General features: G+C 36.3%; 1 protein-coding gene across 1 annotated transcript in view; it reads right to left on the bottom strand.

The window, feature by feature from the left end:
* Positions 1-16,580, bottom strand: part of LOC136836748 (protein capicua homolog) — a 45,931-nt gene extending 29,351 nt beyond the window's left edge. Inside the window, exons 1-2 of the mRNA XM_067101294.1 lie at positions 16,544-16,580; positions 6,624-6,869 (exon numbers count right to left, since the gene is read on the bottom strand). Coding sequence (XP_066957395.1) covers positions 6,624-6,869; positions 16,544-16,580 — 283 coding nt within the window. The remainder of the gene's footprint in view (positions 1-6,623; positions 6,870-16,543) is intronic.
* Positions 16,581-17,500: the final 920 nt, after the last annotated feature.

Here is a 17,500-nt window from a genome sequence, read left to right as displayed (position 1 = left end):
GTACTTCAAACATTAAACAAGCATTTTCTGCAGGGGTATCATCTTTGAAAAGTGCAGTAACTTTGCAAATGGGTATCACATCTTGTAAAAGTACACCAAGTGAATGTGCTGAAATTATCTTTGCATCATATTTATGCATGTACAAAAATAAAAATAATACATTTTTGATACAGATTGTACACATGAAAGCATGAAATGCATTTTTCATACAGATTTTACACATGAAAGCATGAAATGCATTTTTCATTGAGATTTTGCACATTAAAACATCAAATGCATTTTTCATACAGATTTTACACATAGAAGCATGAAATGCATTTTTCATACAGATTTTACACATAAAAGAATGAAATGCATTTTTCATACAGATTTTACACATAAAAGCATGAACACTTGTAAATTACTTAAAAAATTAAACACCCACTTCTGCAGGGTTTCTTGAGAATTTCGTGTGTCTGTGAAAAAATCACGTATGCCTATTAGTTAGGTTCCAGTGAAAAGTTAGGTGTGTGAAATTCGCCAGGTTTCAAGATCGTGTGAAGATCAGTATTATTGTGTATATATATGTATATATATATATATATATATATATATATATATATATATATATATATATATATATATATATATATATATATATATATATATTAATATATATATATATATTTGGGTTACACTTGAGATCCATTCCTGAGGCACAATGGAAGTTGGAAAACAACACAAGTTGGAACACTGTATTATTTATAAAAATGAACAAAAAAAGTGATAAATTCCTTATCTAAACAACTTATAATAAAAAAAGTGACAAATCCCTTACCTAAATTATAAAAATGAGAGAGAGAGAGAGAGAGAGAGAGAGAGAGAGAGAGAGAGAGAGAGAGAGAGAGAGAGAGAGAGTGTGTGTGTGTTTTGCCCAGCATCCTTCACATCAATATGTCAAGAGGATTGACAGTTAGGCCTACATCCCTCTCCCGCTTATCGTATCAGAAAAAGATTGGGCACGCCACAGAATTATGATAAAATCTTACCTAATTTACTATATTTTCCTAGTTATTGAAATGCAAAAAGTTGTACTTATAGCATGGAAAATATGAAAAATACATGACAAAGTAACATCACATTTACCTATAAAACTATACAAATATAAATATACATGCTACATATGCAGAAGATCTCTCTCTCTGAGATAAGAGAGAGAGAGAGAGAGAGAGAGAGAGAGAGAGAGAGAGAGAGAGAGAGAGAGAGACTTATGTTAGCCTGGGGCAAGAAGCAAGTTTTTAAGCATTGCCCTGGTAATAAACTGGTTTTCTCACCCCCTTATAGTAAACCCTCCTGGTGGCTACAGCTACCTAAACAGGTTTTCAAACCTTGTTATATAGCGCCTACACCTACACCGCTCAGAAACTTTTTTTTTTTTTAAATATCCAATGTACAAAGTACATTATTCTTTAATTACAATACAGTACAGGCAGTCCCTAGTTATCGGCGATCCGGTTTTTTTGGGCTTGTCCAGCAACAAAAATGGGCGATTTTCAGCGCCGTTATGTGTCGATTTCCGCTTGTCAGCGCCGATACATACCTAACAGAGGTGCCAATAACTGAAAATCAGTGATTTTCAGCATTTATTGGTGCTGATAAGTTCCAGAAATTGCTGAAAAACCCCCAAAAATAGTTGATTTTCAGTTCTTGGCAATTTTTGCTTATCACATTGTCGGAATGGAACTCTCACTAATAACCAGGAACTGGCGGTATTGTGTTTAACAATATTCTAGAAATTGTTTTCATATGCAGCACTTGATAATCAACTCAAATAGCTCTGTTTTTTATAACTGTAAAACTATTTGCAGTCTTTCGTCGATTACGGCACTGTAAGACTGAAACAATGTAACTTCGAAACATCCGTGGTAACCGTAAACGATTTTTTGATGAATAAATTTAAAAGCATCGTAAGATCGGAACAACGTAAGTAGAGTCTGACATAACCTGGGGACTGCCTGTATATATACAGGTATTATCTTACTTATGATGGGGCTAGGTTCCAAAAAACCCATCGTTTGTTGGAAAAAATGCATCCCAAATATAGCCTAGCCTTCACTAGGGTATTCAGTACCAGCTATACATATTTGTTAGCCTAACATACATATACGGTATAGTACTTACTAATATTAGCTAATTCTGGAGGTTCATGCAGACTGACTTATGATAACTCAATACAAAGAGAAATTGAATAACAAACAAAAATGAGCTTAGCCTACACTATGATATATCGTATACATATATGGTAGCCTAGCCTACATTATACTGTACTCTATGTTCACATATTAATATCGTATTATACAAACATCAACATAACGAATATGCATCTTTTCTTTGGATCTTTAAAAAAATTATGCTTTATTTCAGTGTAACCAATAATTAGCCTTACGATAATTCGATTTTGTGATGGGGTAAGCAATTAACATCAGTACGACAATACTTATAAAATATTTTTAAATTTTGCGTGGGCGCAGACAGCAGCGTACAATCAGGCAGCGAGAGAGACCAAATTACAATATGCCAACTTCTTTTCTTCCATCTCTTTATCCCATCTTCTAATTAAAAAAGTAAAGAGAATGATAAAACTATTGTTAGTAATGTTATACTCTTGCATAAATGCGTGTGTATATATATATATATATATATATATATATATATTCTTATATATATATATATATATATATATATATATATATATATATATATATATATATATATATATATATATACACTGTCTTTAATATATATATATATGTGTCAATAAATATATATAAGTATTATATATATATATGAACTTATATATGTCTTATTTCCTGTGGATTCGCTCATACACTGAAGTCACATGCATCTACTGTGATTTATAATATATATAATATATATATATGTATACACACACACACACACAACACACAAAGTGCTTATACTGAACTTATATAATCATACACTGAAGTCACATGCATCTACTGTGATTTTAGCATATATATATATATATACACACACACACACACACACACACATATATATATATATAAACGTGAAAGCGCTCGGTACTGAACTTCTGCCTGTCTTTTTCCCCGACGATGTGTCAATAAACGTGAAAGCGCTTGGTACTGAACTTCTGCCTGTCTTTTTCCTGTGGGATTCGCTCATACACTGAAGTCACATGCATCTACTGTGATTTTTAAGCATATAATATATACAGGTACTGCTCGAGTTACGATGATTCGACTTACGATAATTCGCTTTTACGATGGGGTTAGCAATTAATATCGATACGACAATATTTTGAAAATATGTCATTTTAAATTTCGCGGGTGACTGGCGCAGGCAACAACGTACAACCAGGCAGCGTACGGTGTACGATACGTTGGCCCGAGAGGCTGGAATAGGTACATTAATTCAATGAGCTAACCTCACTTGCTCTCGTTATGTCGGAAGTTAAAATAGGTCAGTGTTCGTTTGCAATTTTTGTGCGTTTCTAAATACAGGTAGTGCACGAGTGACGATGATTCGTCTTACGATAATTCGAGTTTACGATGGAGTTAGCAATTAATACCGGTACGACAATATTTAGAAAATATTTTTAAATTTCGAGCGGGCACAAGCAACAGCGTACACTACAATTGCCGTAGAATCAGGCAGCAAGAAAGACCAACTTCTTTTTCTCCATCTCTTTATTCCATCTTCTAGTTAAAAAAGTAAGAGAATAATAAAAGCATTGTTAGTAACCTTATACTCTTGCGAAAATGCGTACAGCCATAAACAACCGAACGAGACTGTTGTTTTGCTAATAACCAAATCGGATAACAACTGTTTTGCTTGTATTTCAACCATCGTACGGTTGAACAATTATCGTAGTTATATATATTAAAAATGACGTTAAGTACTGATATGTTTTTACACTACCCTTATCCGCTTTGGAGAAAAGATCGGCAAGGAAATATACTGCTACAGTAAAATTAAGCTGCAAGTTGTAGCTGACGCTGAGAAAAGAATGTTCAAGCTGCTAATGACTATAAATTATCGTACATTGGCAACATGGATGAAACTCGACCGCAAATAAAATTGGAAAGTATTTTAATCAAAACTACTGGACATGAAAGAACACATATTACTGCTGTTTTCACGCCGATAAAAGATACATATGAAAAGCTCGTGGTATAATGATGAAATCAAGAGAAAATAGCGAACGGAATCTTGATTTTTTTTGTTTACACAAAACAAAGGGCCAGCCGCCAACGTCATCTACTAACGAAAAAAATGGCTAAAATAATTTCACAACGAGACATATTTAAGTTATATTTCGACATAAAAATTACGTATAACAAAAAATACACATGACCCTTATAAATAAAGTATCTAGAGATTCATTTACGCTAACTTGAAGCAAGAAATGCCCTCTGAACCGAGTTAAATGCATCGAAATAAAGATGTTTGATCAATTCGAAACCAAAACATTTGATCGCTATGATCGAATTTATAATGCAAAAGCAATATAAGAATATTTACGATTGGATACAGTGTAGTAAAGCATAACATTTTAAAAGATCCATGGAAAAGATGCACATTCTGTTATTTTGATGTTTGTATAATACGGCGGTGTTATGTAAAAATAGAATACAGTATAATGTAGGCTAGGCTACTGTATATGATATAAAAGTGCAGGCCAGGCCTTGTTTGTTATTCAATATCTCTTAATACTGGCTTATCATGTCAGTCTGCATTGAACCTGCAGAATTAGCTGACACTAATAATTACTATACCATATATGTATAAAGTATACTGTGTAGTGTAGGCTAGGCTACCATATATGTATAGATGGTACTGATTACCCTAGTGTGCAAGGCCATATTCGAGTTCTGATTTTTTCAACAAACGATGGGTTTTTGGAACCTAACCCCATCGTAAGTAGGGGAATACCTGTATACACACACACACACACACACACACACACACATATATATATATATATATATATATATATATATATATATATATATATATATATATACATATATATATGAATGAAGTTGGAACCCGGTCTCGACGAACCGTGCATCAAGTTCAAGAAAAAACTTCGACAAAATCGGATTCCGACACGAAATGCGAGTAAACTTTTGCGCGGTTCCGAACAACAAACCGGAAAAAGCGATCCGACCCGTCGTGCGAAACATATGATGTTTGTAAACAAAAGTGTTTCGGTAACGCCGCCGCTAGTTGGCGTTGTTGGTGGCGTTCTTCCCATGCACATTTAAAAGCACTTAAAGCAGTGATTTTATACATTACAGTAGACTCTGAATGGAATTTACCATAAATTAATACAATCCTGAACGTACACAATGTTTATGTAATTACAGTAGTACGAAATGCGATACGCCACCAGGACGGCGCTCTGGTCGACGCGATCCGACCGTCGATTTAAACATATGATGTTTGTAAACAAAAGTGCCGTAACGCCCGCTAGTTGGCGTTGTTGGTGGCGTTCTTCCCACGCACATTTAAAAACACTTAAAGCAGTGATTTTTATACATTACAGTAGACTCTGAATGGAATTTACCATAAATTAATACAATCCTGAACGTACACAATGTTTATGTAATTACAGTAGTACGCGATACGCCACCAGGACGGCGCTCTGGTTTGTTTACATTCGCGCTTGCCACAAGCTGCGATGCCCACGTAACTTAAGACATTTTTCTTAATTTTTATAACAGACTCTACAGTACATTCGGCTTATTTTTAATATTGTTTTATTAATTTAATGTAATGACCAGGCTTGTTTTTCATTGTATTTATCATTAACAACAGTTTTTGTGCGTACCCGTTACAGTACATTCTGGAGTGCATATGGGCTGCCTAGCCTAGCCTGCAGCACTCGGTCTACCACTGGTAGGCCAATTTTTTTGATACAGTATGCATTTAAAACTGTAAGAAGACTTCTAATAAGGTAAGTTATTTAACTCTGAACTTATTTAATTGTAATGTGTATAGTGTTTTGTATAAAAAGACAAGGTTGGAGTAGTGACTGGTGGTCAGGAACGGATTAATCCATTTTCAGTTATTTCTTATGGTGAAATTGATTCGAATTCGACAAAATCGAATCTCGACATTCCTTCTAGAACGGATTAGCATCGGAAACCGAGGTACTGTACTATATATATATATATATATATATATATATATATATATATATATATATATATATATATATATATATATATATATATATATATATATATATATATATATATATATATATATATATATATATATATATATTATAGGTTTATTGGTGGGGGCTCCGTTTTGACTGTCTGATGATAACCAAAAATTGGTGATTTTTCAGCAATTTCTGGGGCTTTATCAGTGCCGAAAAGTGCCAGAAATAGCCGATTTTCCGTTATCAGCACCAAAAGTGCCGGAAATCGCCAATTTTCGGTTATCGGCACCTGTGTTAGGTATGTATCTGCGCCAATACCCAATTATTGGTGTCGATAAACGGAAATCGGCGATTTTCGGCGCTAGACATGTCCCGTAAAACTGGATCGCCGATAACCGGGGACTGCCAGTACATATTGAAAACTTACTGTGATGGGATTTGTGTACATGTTGAGAAGGCGGTGGCAGAGGAGGAGGAGGAGGAGCTGAGGCATGAGACGATGAGGCAGCTGCCGTGGTGTTTGCAGCAGCTGGATTTGGGCTACTTGGGACACCTGGAGTGTTGGGGGTATTTTGGTGAACTTTCTGCCGCACCTCTCGAATCTTGAGGATGAGGCAGTTTTTGGTGGGGAAAATGTCCGAATATCGAGTCTGGAAATGCGCCACCGCTTGAGCTGAAAGTAAATTTAGACATAAATTAGTATTAGGTGTGGCTTCGAAGAGATATAATTCAACCAATATAAAGCAGTTGAGGCTACTTCCCCGAATGCAATGGCAATAATTTTTGTCTGCAGGATTTAAAAAAACAATAGTAGTTTTCCAACAACTGTGTGCTTAAATGAAATCAACAAATGGCTGGGGCCTAAGGTTTGCATCATTATGCCCTGTTTTCTCATTGGAAAACAACTAAAAAGAAAGGTATGAAGTTGTTGGTCTTCAATGTGTGTGGATGTGGTACAGAAGGGCACAGAAGTATGATTTATGTGCTCAAGGAGAAAAAACTGCATACAGGCAGTCCCCGGTTATCGGCGGGGGTTCCGTTCCCAACAGCGTGATGATAACCGACAATCGTTGATAACAGCGCTGATCCCTGGTCATCGGCGCTGATATCCGGTTATCGGCGTCGATAATGGGATCGGCGCCGCCAATAAGGGGGGATCAGTGCTGATAACTGGAGATCAGTGTCAAAAATCCGGTTATCGCCATTGCTAGACAAGCACTGTAAAACCAGATCGGCGATAACTGAGGCTGCCGATAACCAGGGACTGCCTGTATTATGGTATTTAGTGCTAATAAAGTGAAAAGGTAGGCTGTTCTGTTTATGACAGGAAAAGATGAGTGACTGTCAGGTCTGGCTATTCAAAAATTGATTACATATCTTAACTCAATGACTAGTAATAAATATCTTTTCAATAAAAATCATTTTTTCTAACAAACTCAATACTTATAATCTGGCCAAATATAATTACCAAAATCAGACACAGTCTCTTAAAAAACAAATGTGGTACAGTATGCAGCTCTGCACATTGGTGTAAGTGTCCACATGTCCCATGCTAACTCTCTCACTGTGTAGTCTGGTCAGTTAACTGTGAAAAATCATAGGGGGTGGGAGGTGGGCACTTTGATTATGAGTACTGTAATGGGTTTGTATGAAAAAAAATTTTTTTAAATATATATTTGTTTCAGTAGAAACCTAACAATTTTAAATTAACTCACATAAAAAGGAAAATGCTGCTAAAATCCCTGAATTGGTTGACTATGAACTGGAATATATATTTTAGGCCAAAGGTCAAGTGCTGGGACCTATGAAGTAATTTCAGTGAAGACTTCGCAGTTGCACTATGAAACGTTAGGAGAGGGTAGAAAGTAAGATGGAAGAAAGATGATATGAATGGAGGTACAGTAAAAGGAATGAAAGGGGTTGCCTACAGTGTACAGCATAAGGTGCACTGATGGCACTATCCCCCTACAGGGAAATTGGTTGACAAGGACTTACAGGATCCATTTACAAGCTACTGGAGTTAAGAGAAGCAACTGGGCTCATGGCTCTGACAAACAATAAAGTCCTATTCTCAAGGTCACAACTCTGATAAAATTAAACAACTAGGTATGCTATAGGCTATCTAGGAAAGAACTAACAGCATTTAATCATTGTGTAAGGTGCAGTGGCAAGTAACCCATGAAGTTTACAACTTGGAAAATGCTATGATAAAAACTGATGTACCTGTGGTAATGGAAATAATACTTCTACTTAATTAAAAACCTCAACTGAAGCAGGTATTACCTGTCCTAATAATAAGAATTTTACTGTCTGTCTGTTGTTGCTCTCCTAAGTAATAACTTAGATATATTGTTTGGTACCTCGTGCCTGCCACTAATACTGTTGATATCAAGATTCCTTATAAAAAGTAAAGAGGTAGAGAGAGCTCTGATCTCATGGACAAACTAATATAGGCTTCACCTCCATTCAGTATACTATCATATTCCCTCAATATTACATGTGAGCTGAAAAAGACAACAAAAAATTTACTTTTTGTTACTTGCTTCCTAATTAGATGTATATTCCCTGAGCCTTTGGTTCTTTTAAGATAGAAAAAGAATGCTATGGCTGGGAAAAGAAAGTCTTCATTCTTGGCAAGGGCTGACAGCAGTAAGATGGCAAAGCAAATTATGGGACCAGTCCTGGCCACTTGGGGTTTGTATCTTTGCTGCAAAGGAAAAGAGCATGAAGTTCCCTGACCCATCTGGTAGATGTAAAATCCTACATAAAAGAAGACTTCTGTGTATGATGCTACAGAGAAGCTTGGTCCAACATTTCATAAGTTTAGCAAGCCTTTTTGATACTAGGCAGCTTAGATATTGCAGCGTGCTTGCAAAAAGTTGATCTCAGGGGTGCCCTATAGCTGCCACAGAGCTCCGAGATGTCTGGAGGCAGAAAATATTGAAAGAGAGGACCTAGTGCTTTCTAATGAAGATGTCTACAATCATGTTGCACATTCCTAGAAATGAACTTCAGGATTTCCACCTCATTAGCTTCTGCCAAGATAAAACTGAGATTGACAACTGACAATGGATTTCAAATATTGTGTCCTTATGTAAGACAAATCAAGTCATAACCACTACCTTTTCATGTGATGAGCAGACGGTTATAGATCCATGAGGACTGTCTTGAGCTCCACAAAGCAGACTCATGAAAGCAAATGAGAGGAAGGGAGCCCACAGGAACCCAACACTAAAATTCAGTCTTGCCAGTAACAAAGATCTCTTTGGATGTTATCCAGTACGGTGAATGTATAGCTCTGTTGTTGATGCCAAGGATCTTTTGAGGCACAAATAGGAAATGAATCCTGAACTGAACACAAAGAACCAAACTTTTAAAACAAGATTTGCTGTTCTATCAAAGACTGCTAAATTTTTGCATAAAGATCTGGCTTCCATTTAAATTCCTCTGTTAGTGAGAATGATCTCTGGATCCTGACAGAGGTCAGGATCCAGAGATCATTCTTACTAACAGAGGAATTTAAACCAAACCAGGGCATCCAACATAACCATGTCCCCAACCCCTATGTTTCTCTCATAGTTAGTTATACCTGATGCTAACATAACTGTAAAGTTGCTCAAGTTCTACTGGTACTGACACAGTCAATAGCCTCTGCATATCTACCTGCAAACAATTGACTAAAAGTCTACCTCATCTGGTTAGTCTCCAGGTCAGAAACTGTTGAGCACCTACAGCTAGTGTGTGGCCCTGGTCATGGCATTTGGCATTGTCATTGTCCTGGTCCTGCTATGGGTCTGTTCTCTGATCCTAGATTAATCTGTTTGTGTAGTTCCCTTTGTATCTTGCAGAATCATTCCATCCCTGGTCCTATTGTGGATTCTTGAGTTTCCATTTCTGTACCTCTCATTATAGTGCCTGGCCGCAATGTGAGCCTTTAGAATGAAAGGCTGCCCTCCAAGACAGGGGTCTTTGGTTTGGCTTTCTATTTACTTGCAAGTACAAAAATTGCTGCTCAGTGAAGGAGAATCAGGTGACTGATGTCATGAGCACAGCTCAACACAGTGAACTTCTTCAAGCGTTCAAGTATTGTGACCAGAGTCAGTTCTATTGCTGATGGTACATGCCTGCAGCTTGGAGTTGGAGAACACCTTGCCTGGATTTGGAAGGATGAAAAAGTGAGCATGGAATGCCAGTGAACAGGCAGTTAAGATAGTCACCATAAAACAGCCTTTACCTACGTGGGAACATCCAGGCGCAAAAAGTTCCATAGAGAACGGTTCCACTTTTGCATACTTAGCTAATTCCCTATTACTTGAGGTACTTTTGTCTATGCTCCTCATTCTATTGTGCACCTTTAACCCTTCTGTAGTGGCACGTATCCCATGAGCAATAATGGCAGGAAAACATTCAGATAACCTGAATGGGCCAACAATGTCTATATGGCAACATTCACACCTCAGCTTTGGATACTAGGGAGAATAGTCTGATTTAAGATTTCATGGGAAAATGTATTACAGTACACACCCTTTTCCTAGTGCATCTCATGGGAAAATGTATTACAGTACAGTACACACCCTTTTCCTAGTGCATCATGTATATTTGACCATAAATATACATGTACTCAGGGATTGTTGCTGGTTTCAATTCTTATCTTTTATGTTAGTATATCAGCCATAATTGTAACTTTGCAAAGTAAAGTATCAAAAAAAGATTAGAAAGAACATGTGTAACTCAATAAAAACTGCTACATTTCCCCATCCCAGTACATCTCATAAATATTTGTCCATGAATATACTAAAGGATTGTTGCTGATTTCAGTTCTTATCTTTTTCACTATTATGTAAGCTGTAACTAACTTTTCAAAGCAAAAATATTAGAAAGAACATCTAACTTGCTAAAATTAGTGTATTTCTATGAGTCTTGGAAAAGGGGTAATGCTCAGGGTTGGAAATAGGGGGTAATGCGCAGGGTTGGAAATATTAACTTTCAACTTCCTGTGGAAGGTACAGAAAATTTTTTTGCATTTTTTCTTACACCATGTGCATTTGCACATCTTCCTCTTTCCAGAGATGGGTTTTTGTTTTAAATTGGTTGACCTCAAAGTTTGCCCAGTTTAAGGGTACAGGTATTATCCTACTTACGATGGGGTTAGGTTCCAAAAAACCATCGTTTGTTGAAAAAAAACGTATCTCGAATATAGCCTAGCCTACACTAAGGTATTCAGTACCATGTATACATATATGATAGCCTAGCCTACACTATAAAGTATACTCCTTACACATATGGTATAGTCATCACTAATATCAGGTAATTCTGGAGGTTCATGCAAGGTTGACTTATGATAATTCAATACAAAGTGAAATTGAATAACAAACAAGAATTGGCTTAGCCTACACTATGGTATATTGTATACATGTACAGTAGCCTAGCCTACATTATACTGTACTCTATATTCACATATTAATATTGTATTATACATACATCAACATAACGGATATACGTCTTTTCCATGGATCTTTTAAAATGTTATGCTTTACTTCACTGTATCCAATAATATTGCATATATTCTTATATTGCTTTTGTATTATAAATTGCGATCATAGCAATCAATGTTTTGTTTTGGAAACTGATTACATGGCAAGTTTATTTCGCCGTATTCAACTCAGTTCAGAGTGCTTTTCTTGCTTCCAGTTAGCATAAATGAATCTCTACATACTTTATTTATATGGGACAAGGTTATTTTTTGTTATACGAAGTGCTTTTAAGTCAAAATATAACTTAAATACACCTCATTTTGAAATTAATTTAGCTATTTTTTTTCGTTAATAGATGACATTGGCTGTTTGGGGGCATGGTTGTTTTGCTTAAAAAAAAAATATCAAGATTCCGTTCCCTATTTTCACCTGATTTCATTGTAACACGAGCTTTACGTATTTATTTTTTTATCTGCGTGAAAACAGTAATAATATGTGTTCTTTCATGCCCAGTAGTTTTGATTAAAATACTTCTCTCCAATTTTATTTACAGTAGAGTTTCATCCATGTTGCCAATGCACGATAATTTATAGTCATTAGCAGCTTAAACATTGTTTACTCGGTTTCATCTACAACTTGCAGCTTAAATCTTTTATCCATAGCAAATACGGGCATAGTGTAAAAATATATCAGCCCTATTCTACTTAACGTCATTTGTAACATAACTACAGTAATTGTTTACTACCGTACAATGGTTGAAATACAAGCAAAACAGCTGTTGTTATCTGATTCGGTTATAAGCAAAACAATAGTTTCTCGTTCAAATGTTTATGGCTTTACACATTTATGCAAGGGTATAACGTTCCTAACAATACTTTTATCATTCTCTTCTACTTTTTTAACTAGAAGATGGGATAAAGAGATGGAGGAAAAGAAGTCAGTCTATTGTAATTTGGTCTCTCGCAGCCTGTTTTTACACTGCTGACTGCACCCGTGTGAAATTTTAAAATATTTAATAAATATTGTTGTAACAGTATTAATTGCTTACCCCATCGCAAAATTGGATTATCGTAAGGAAAATTATCGTAACTCAAGCACTACCTGTATTGTATGTGTATATTTAGCCCAGCCTGTAAGGGTTAAGCGCAGAAAAATTTCAAGTTGTGCCATAACTGGTACTGATCATGTCCTCCCCATAAGCTTATGCTTGAGTATATTAGTGGCTCTCTAATATGTTGTGGCTGGTGTTCTTGCATGTGCTTTTCTATACAATATATGCCTATGTAAAGTACTTGGAATATTACTTGAGATTTTCTACATAAGTTTCACATACAGAAAACTTCTGTACTTACTGTGTGTGTAATTCTGGTTGCCTGTTTTTCTTTGCAGTTAATTTTTAAAATAAAGCTTCAGTGCCATCACTTTTTTTTCTGCTAGAGCTACTGCTTGGAATGTTTTCAAGTGTTTTTGTGTCTGTTACCATATTACCCATTTTATATACATTCCATATACTGTACATACATACATACATACTAATTTTTTTAACATTTTTATTTTACTTTAATAAGCAAACCATAGCCTTTGAAGTGCAGAATATCTTTCAAACATAGCAGTATGGTTGAATAACTGTAATTACATGGTTAGCTGTATGGTGGCTCTAATGAGTGAGCAGGGGTGCAAGCAAGCCTCCTAGCATCTAAAGCATCACTTTATCTTTCACCTAAGGGAGTTGTATTAAATGTTTTTCCTTTGCATACCTGGGAAAAATTTTTTGTTTGTTCCTATGGGAATACAAACTGACACCTTGTAAATGGAGATTTACTATTTAGGTGGGGAGTTGTCCCAAAACTAGTAGTGGAAAACATTCCAACAAGAAGGAAATTTTCCTGAGAGAGGGAGATGCCCACAAGGAATGGTATTCTCAAAATCCCCTACAAATCTCGTGAGAAAGAGACAAAAGTCATGGGTGGTAAAAACCCCAGAAAACTGGGAAGGAACTTCTGGAGAACCATGCCACTTCCCAAGGGGAGTAACATGTCGATGGGCAGTAAACCCCTAACTATTACTATGTAGTGGAAAACAAGAGAATCCAAGTGGCTAATACAAAGTAACACAGGCTAGGGTGGGGTCTATCATGTCATCTCCCCATTTTAAAGGGAGGTGACCAAAGGAGAAGCATTCTGGAAAGAACTGGTTGTTCATTATGTACTCACCTGTATCTCAACTGATGCTCACGTACTTTGATCTAGTAGGTGCTCAGAGTTGAAATGGAAGGAAGGGATTCTCATGCACACTAGATCTGTACTTCTAAAAGAATGAAGGACAGGTAGTCTGTCTATGCCAATCTGCCACCATCATTACCTGGGAAACCAAGAAGTTATCATGGAAAGTGAGTGACAAGCCCATGCCCAACTTTATGAGCTCTGGAACAAGATGGGAGAGAAGGCACACTAGATGTTCTGTATGCCCTCTGAATAACCTTACAAAACCAGAGAGAGATAGTGCTTGTAGACAACTCTTTCTTACATCTGCCTGTATCAATAAAGTCCCCTGCATTCTGGTCTCAAGGCACAGGTTCTTTACAGCAGTACTTGACAGCTTGAACAAGGCATAGAAGCATTTCATCCAAGTTGCCACCAATGAAATCCTGGAGGGAAGAAACTAAGAACTTCTCAAACCTATGATCAGAAATAGATGGGTTCTGAGTTTTAGCTAAAAGCACAGGGAAAGTGGAGACCGAGATCTCTGACCAACTCTCTATGTGCCAGACAAAATATGAAACACCTTACAATTCTCCCACTCTCTTTGTTGAGGCCAGTGCCATAAGAAAAATAATCTTCAAAGTTAAATCTTAACCAAAGACTGAACTTTCTATACACTACTGTACAGTACTGTATAAACCTCGTTAATAAATGTGGAAAATCATAAACGCAAAAACACAAAACAAACAAGCTCTAGTAAGTCCGACGACCTAACCTCTTTCACCCAACCAACACTGCATCCCCACCCACTCCTAGTCAGGGAAACTGCTCCCCTGTTGCACCCACCTTCCAAAACAACACTTTCTAAGTAAGCCCCCTATTAATAGCCTACTACCCCTCCTCTCCCATCGCACCCAGCCATCTGACCCACTCAAGACCTTGAAACTTCTACAGGCCTTCCCACTGCCCAAAACCCTTTCTCAGTTCATGAAAGCAGTGTTACCAACATTTTCTTGAGGCCACAGCATTGGCAACCATCAAATTTATATATATCACATATCTCTGGGTCTTGGTCCTTGTTCTGTAAAATGGACAATGAAGATCTGATAATCCAGGGATTATTGTTGGAACCCAGATGGCCAAAGATGAAATAAACTGAAAAGAACTCATAAAAATTTAATAAAAATGACTTTTTGACTTTTCCAAACTACGGAATTAAATTCGAAAGAATCCTGCATCTGTCAGAAGCGACACCCACAAAAACCGAGGAACATGGTCACTAAGCAAAAGATAGGTCATAAGTTCATACACTTATATGCTTCAACAGCATAAAAGGGAGGAGTTGAAAGAATGAATTAATGCAGAATGATTTGAAGATTATAATCAAATGAGAGCAATCCTAAAAAAACTAGTACAGAAGTATTATGGGGATTTCTATGAGCTGTGAGCAGTTTAGGCTATATACATGAAAAGTGAGGCACAACTGCTGAGGACTCTGGGATCTGTATGACCATTCACCTATTGATTACAGCTTTTTTATATATATTTTTTAGTTAAACAAGACTGTGTCTGGTTGTCCTCCAGCTTGAAATTTGACAAAATTATGAGTAATGGGTTTGGGTAAAACAAAGTACACTGCAGTTTTCAAACCCTGTGTCATCATGGTAAAAATACTGTACTCACCATTCAGTCTTTATGTAATTCATTCACTAACATACTATTTCAATTATTTTTTATGGCAAGAATCAAACAATGATAAATTACATGGGTGAATTCATTTTTTATTAATCCTGTTATCAGGAATAGAATAGAATATCGAGTTTATAAGCACTGGGACCTATGAGGTCATTCAGTACTGGAAATAGGTTTGAGCGTGAAAACAAGAGGAGACCCTCACAGCTACACGATGAAATAACTGTTAGAGAGGGTGGATACCAAGAGGAAGAAAGATATGAATGGAGGCAGTAAAAGGGAATGAAAGAGGTTGCAGCTAGGGGGCCAAGGACGCCAAAGAACCTTATAATGCTCTTACAGTGCACCACGTGAGGTGCACTGACAGCACTACTCCTCTACGGGTGTTTTCAGGGAAGAGATAAACAGCTGAATAACACAACCATCTCCCTCAATATTCACCTTAAAAAAATAAGACTTCAAATAACAGATTACACACTTTCATAGTTTAGCTTTACTATACCAATGCCTTATAATTCTATACCTCATAAAACCTGCCTATAAGATGTTGATATCAAAGCAGGAATATAAGAAAAGTAAAGGAAAAAAGATGGATCTTAAAGGCCATGTCCTAGAGAGAACCTTCAGCAACAATACACAGGGGCCTTATATTATGATAATCCTGCAAGGCTCAACTATGAAGAAACAGTTACCTAACACTTCATCATTTTCAAAGGCAACTATTTAGAAGAAAATGAGATTGAAAGTACAACTGTAATGTCAACTTTAATTTTAAAATTTCAAGAAGAAATTACTGATACAATCATCACTCAAATATCAAAATTATTAAGGTGCAAAAATTGACAATAAATATTGGTGGCATTAGGCAAATATGTCACTAAATTTGTCATTTTATCAATTTCTTATGATTCCAAACAGGATATAAGGGAGTGCCACAAACTCAGCTGTCTTCTAATATTCCATCTGCCATTAGTTCCTACCTGAAGGAAACCAGCCAAACTCTGAGAAAAGCTGCATGACGAGTCCGCTGATCAAGTGATATGTCTCAACGAAGAGTGGTCTTGTCTGCATCCCAGGAGTTTTGGGAGTGCGGGGGATTGTCCACCTGCAGGGGAGTCAACATTCAGCGGTTTCTCCTCTTGGTTCTGAAAACAAAATATCCAAAATAAGTTACACAGAACATAACTAAACAGTCATACATTAGACTGTGATAACCAGAAGTGCATAACTGAAAAAATGAAACAAAAATATTCTGACCAATATCACAAAAGACATACTGTATTCAGAAATAAACTTATTTTGTCTGCTTTTTGATAGCTTAAAATTTTGAAAAAACTCTTCAAATGTAACATGATATTGTATAGTGTCAATACATAACTTTTTGCTAGCACTCTGAGATAAAAAGGCAGCACAGCAATTTCCTTTACTTACCACTATCATGAATCTTGCACAGTACAAGTCTTCCATTCTTTATTACACTGTATTTTACAGTATATTTAAGAACTCTATACTCTCTGTAAGTTCCTTTATTATCACTATTCTAGACATTCCATTCCTGAATGATTAATCAGAATATGACAACCCTCTGCTGGTTTAGCACTAAGCATCGCACCCTAAGACCTTGGGTTGTCTAATTTATGGGTATTCAAAATATTAATTCCAGTCTTAGAAAAACTGGATTTGTTTCCAATACAAACTCATCATTTTCATTACTCCTAAATCATGATTAGGGAGGGAAGATTGAGCTGCTGATTGCAAACCAAAGATCCAAAATGAGAGCTCATATGCTTGAAATTAGAAAGAAAACAGAAAATTAAATAAAAATGTTCTAAAGGAGAGGGAAGCATAGCTATAAACTTAAAAAACCCTGTCCATATAGTACAATAAGAAGCTGTTATTTGTAGGTCCCCAAGATACTGTAACAAAGACTGCAGAGG

The sequence above is a fragment of the Macrobrachium rosenbergii genome, chromosome 56 (genome assembly GCF_040412425.1).
Source record: "Macrobrachium rosenbergii isolate ZJJX-2024 chromosome 56, ASM4041242v1, whole genome shotgun sequence".
Classification (NCBI taxonomy): domain Eukaryota; kingdom Metazoa; phylum Arthropoda; class Malacostraca; order Decapoda; family Palaemonidae; genus Macrobrachium; species Macrobrachium rosenbergii.
This window is presented reverse-complemented; position numbering and strand designations above follow the sequence as displayed.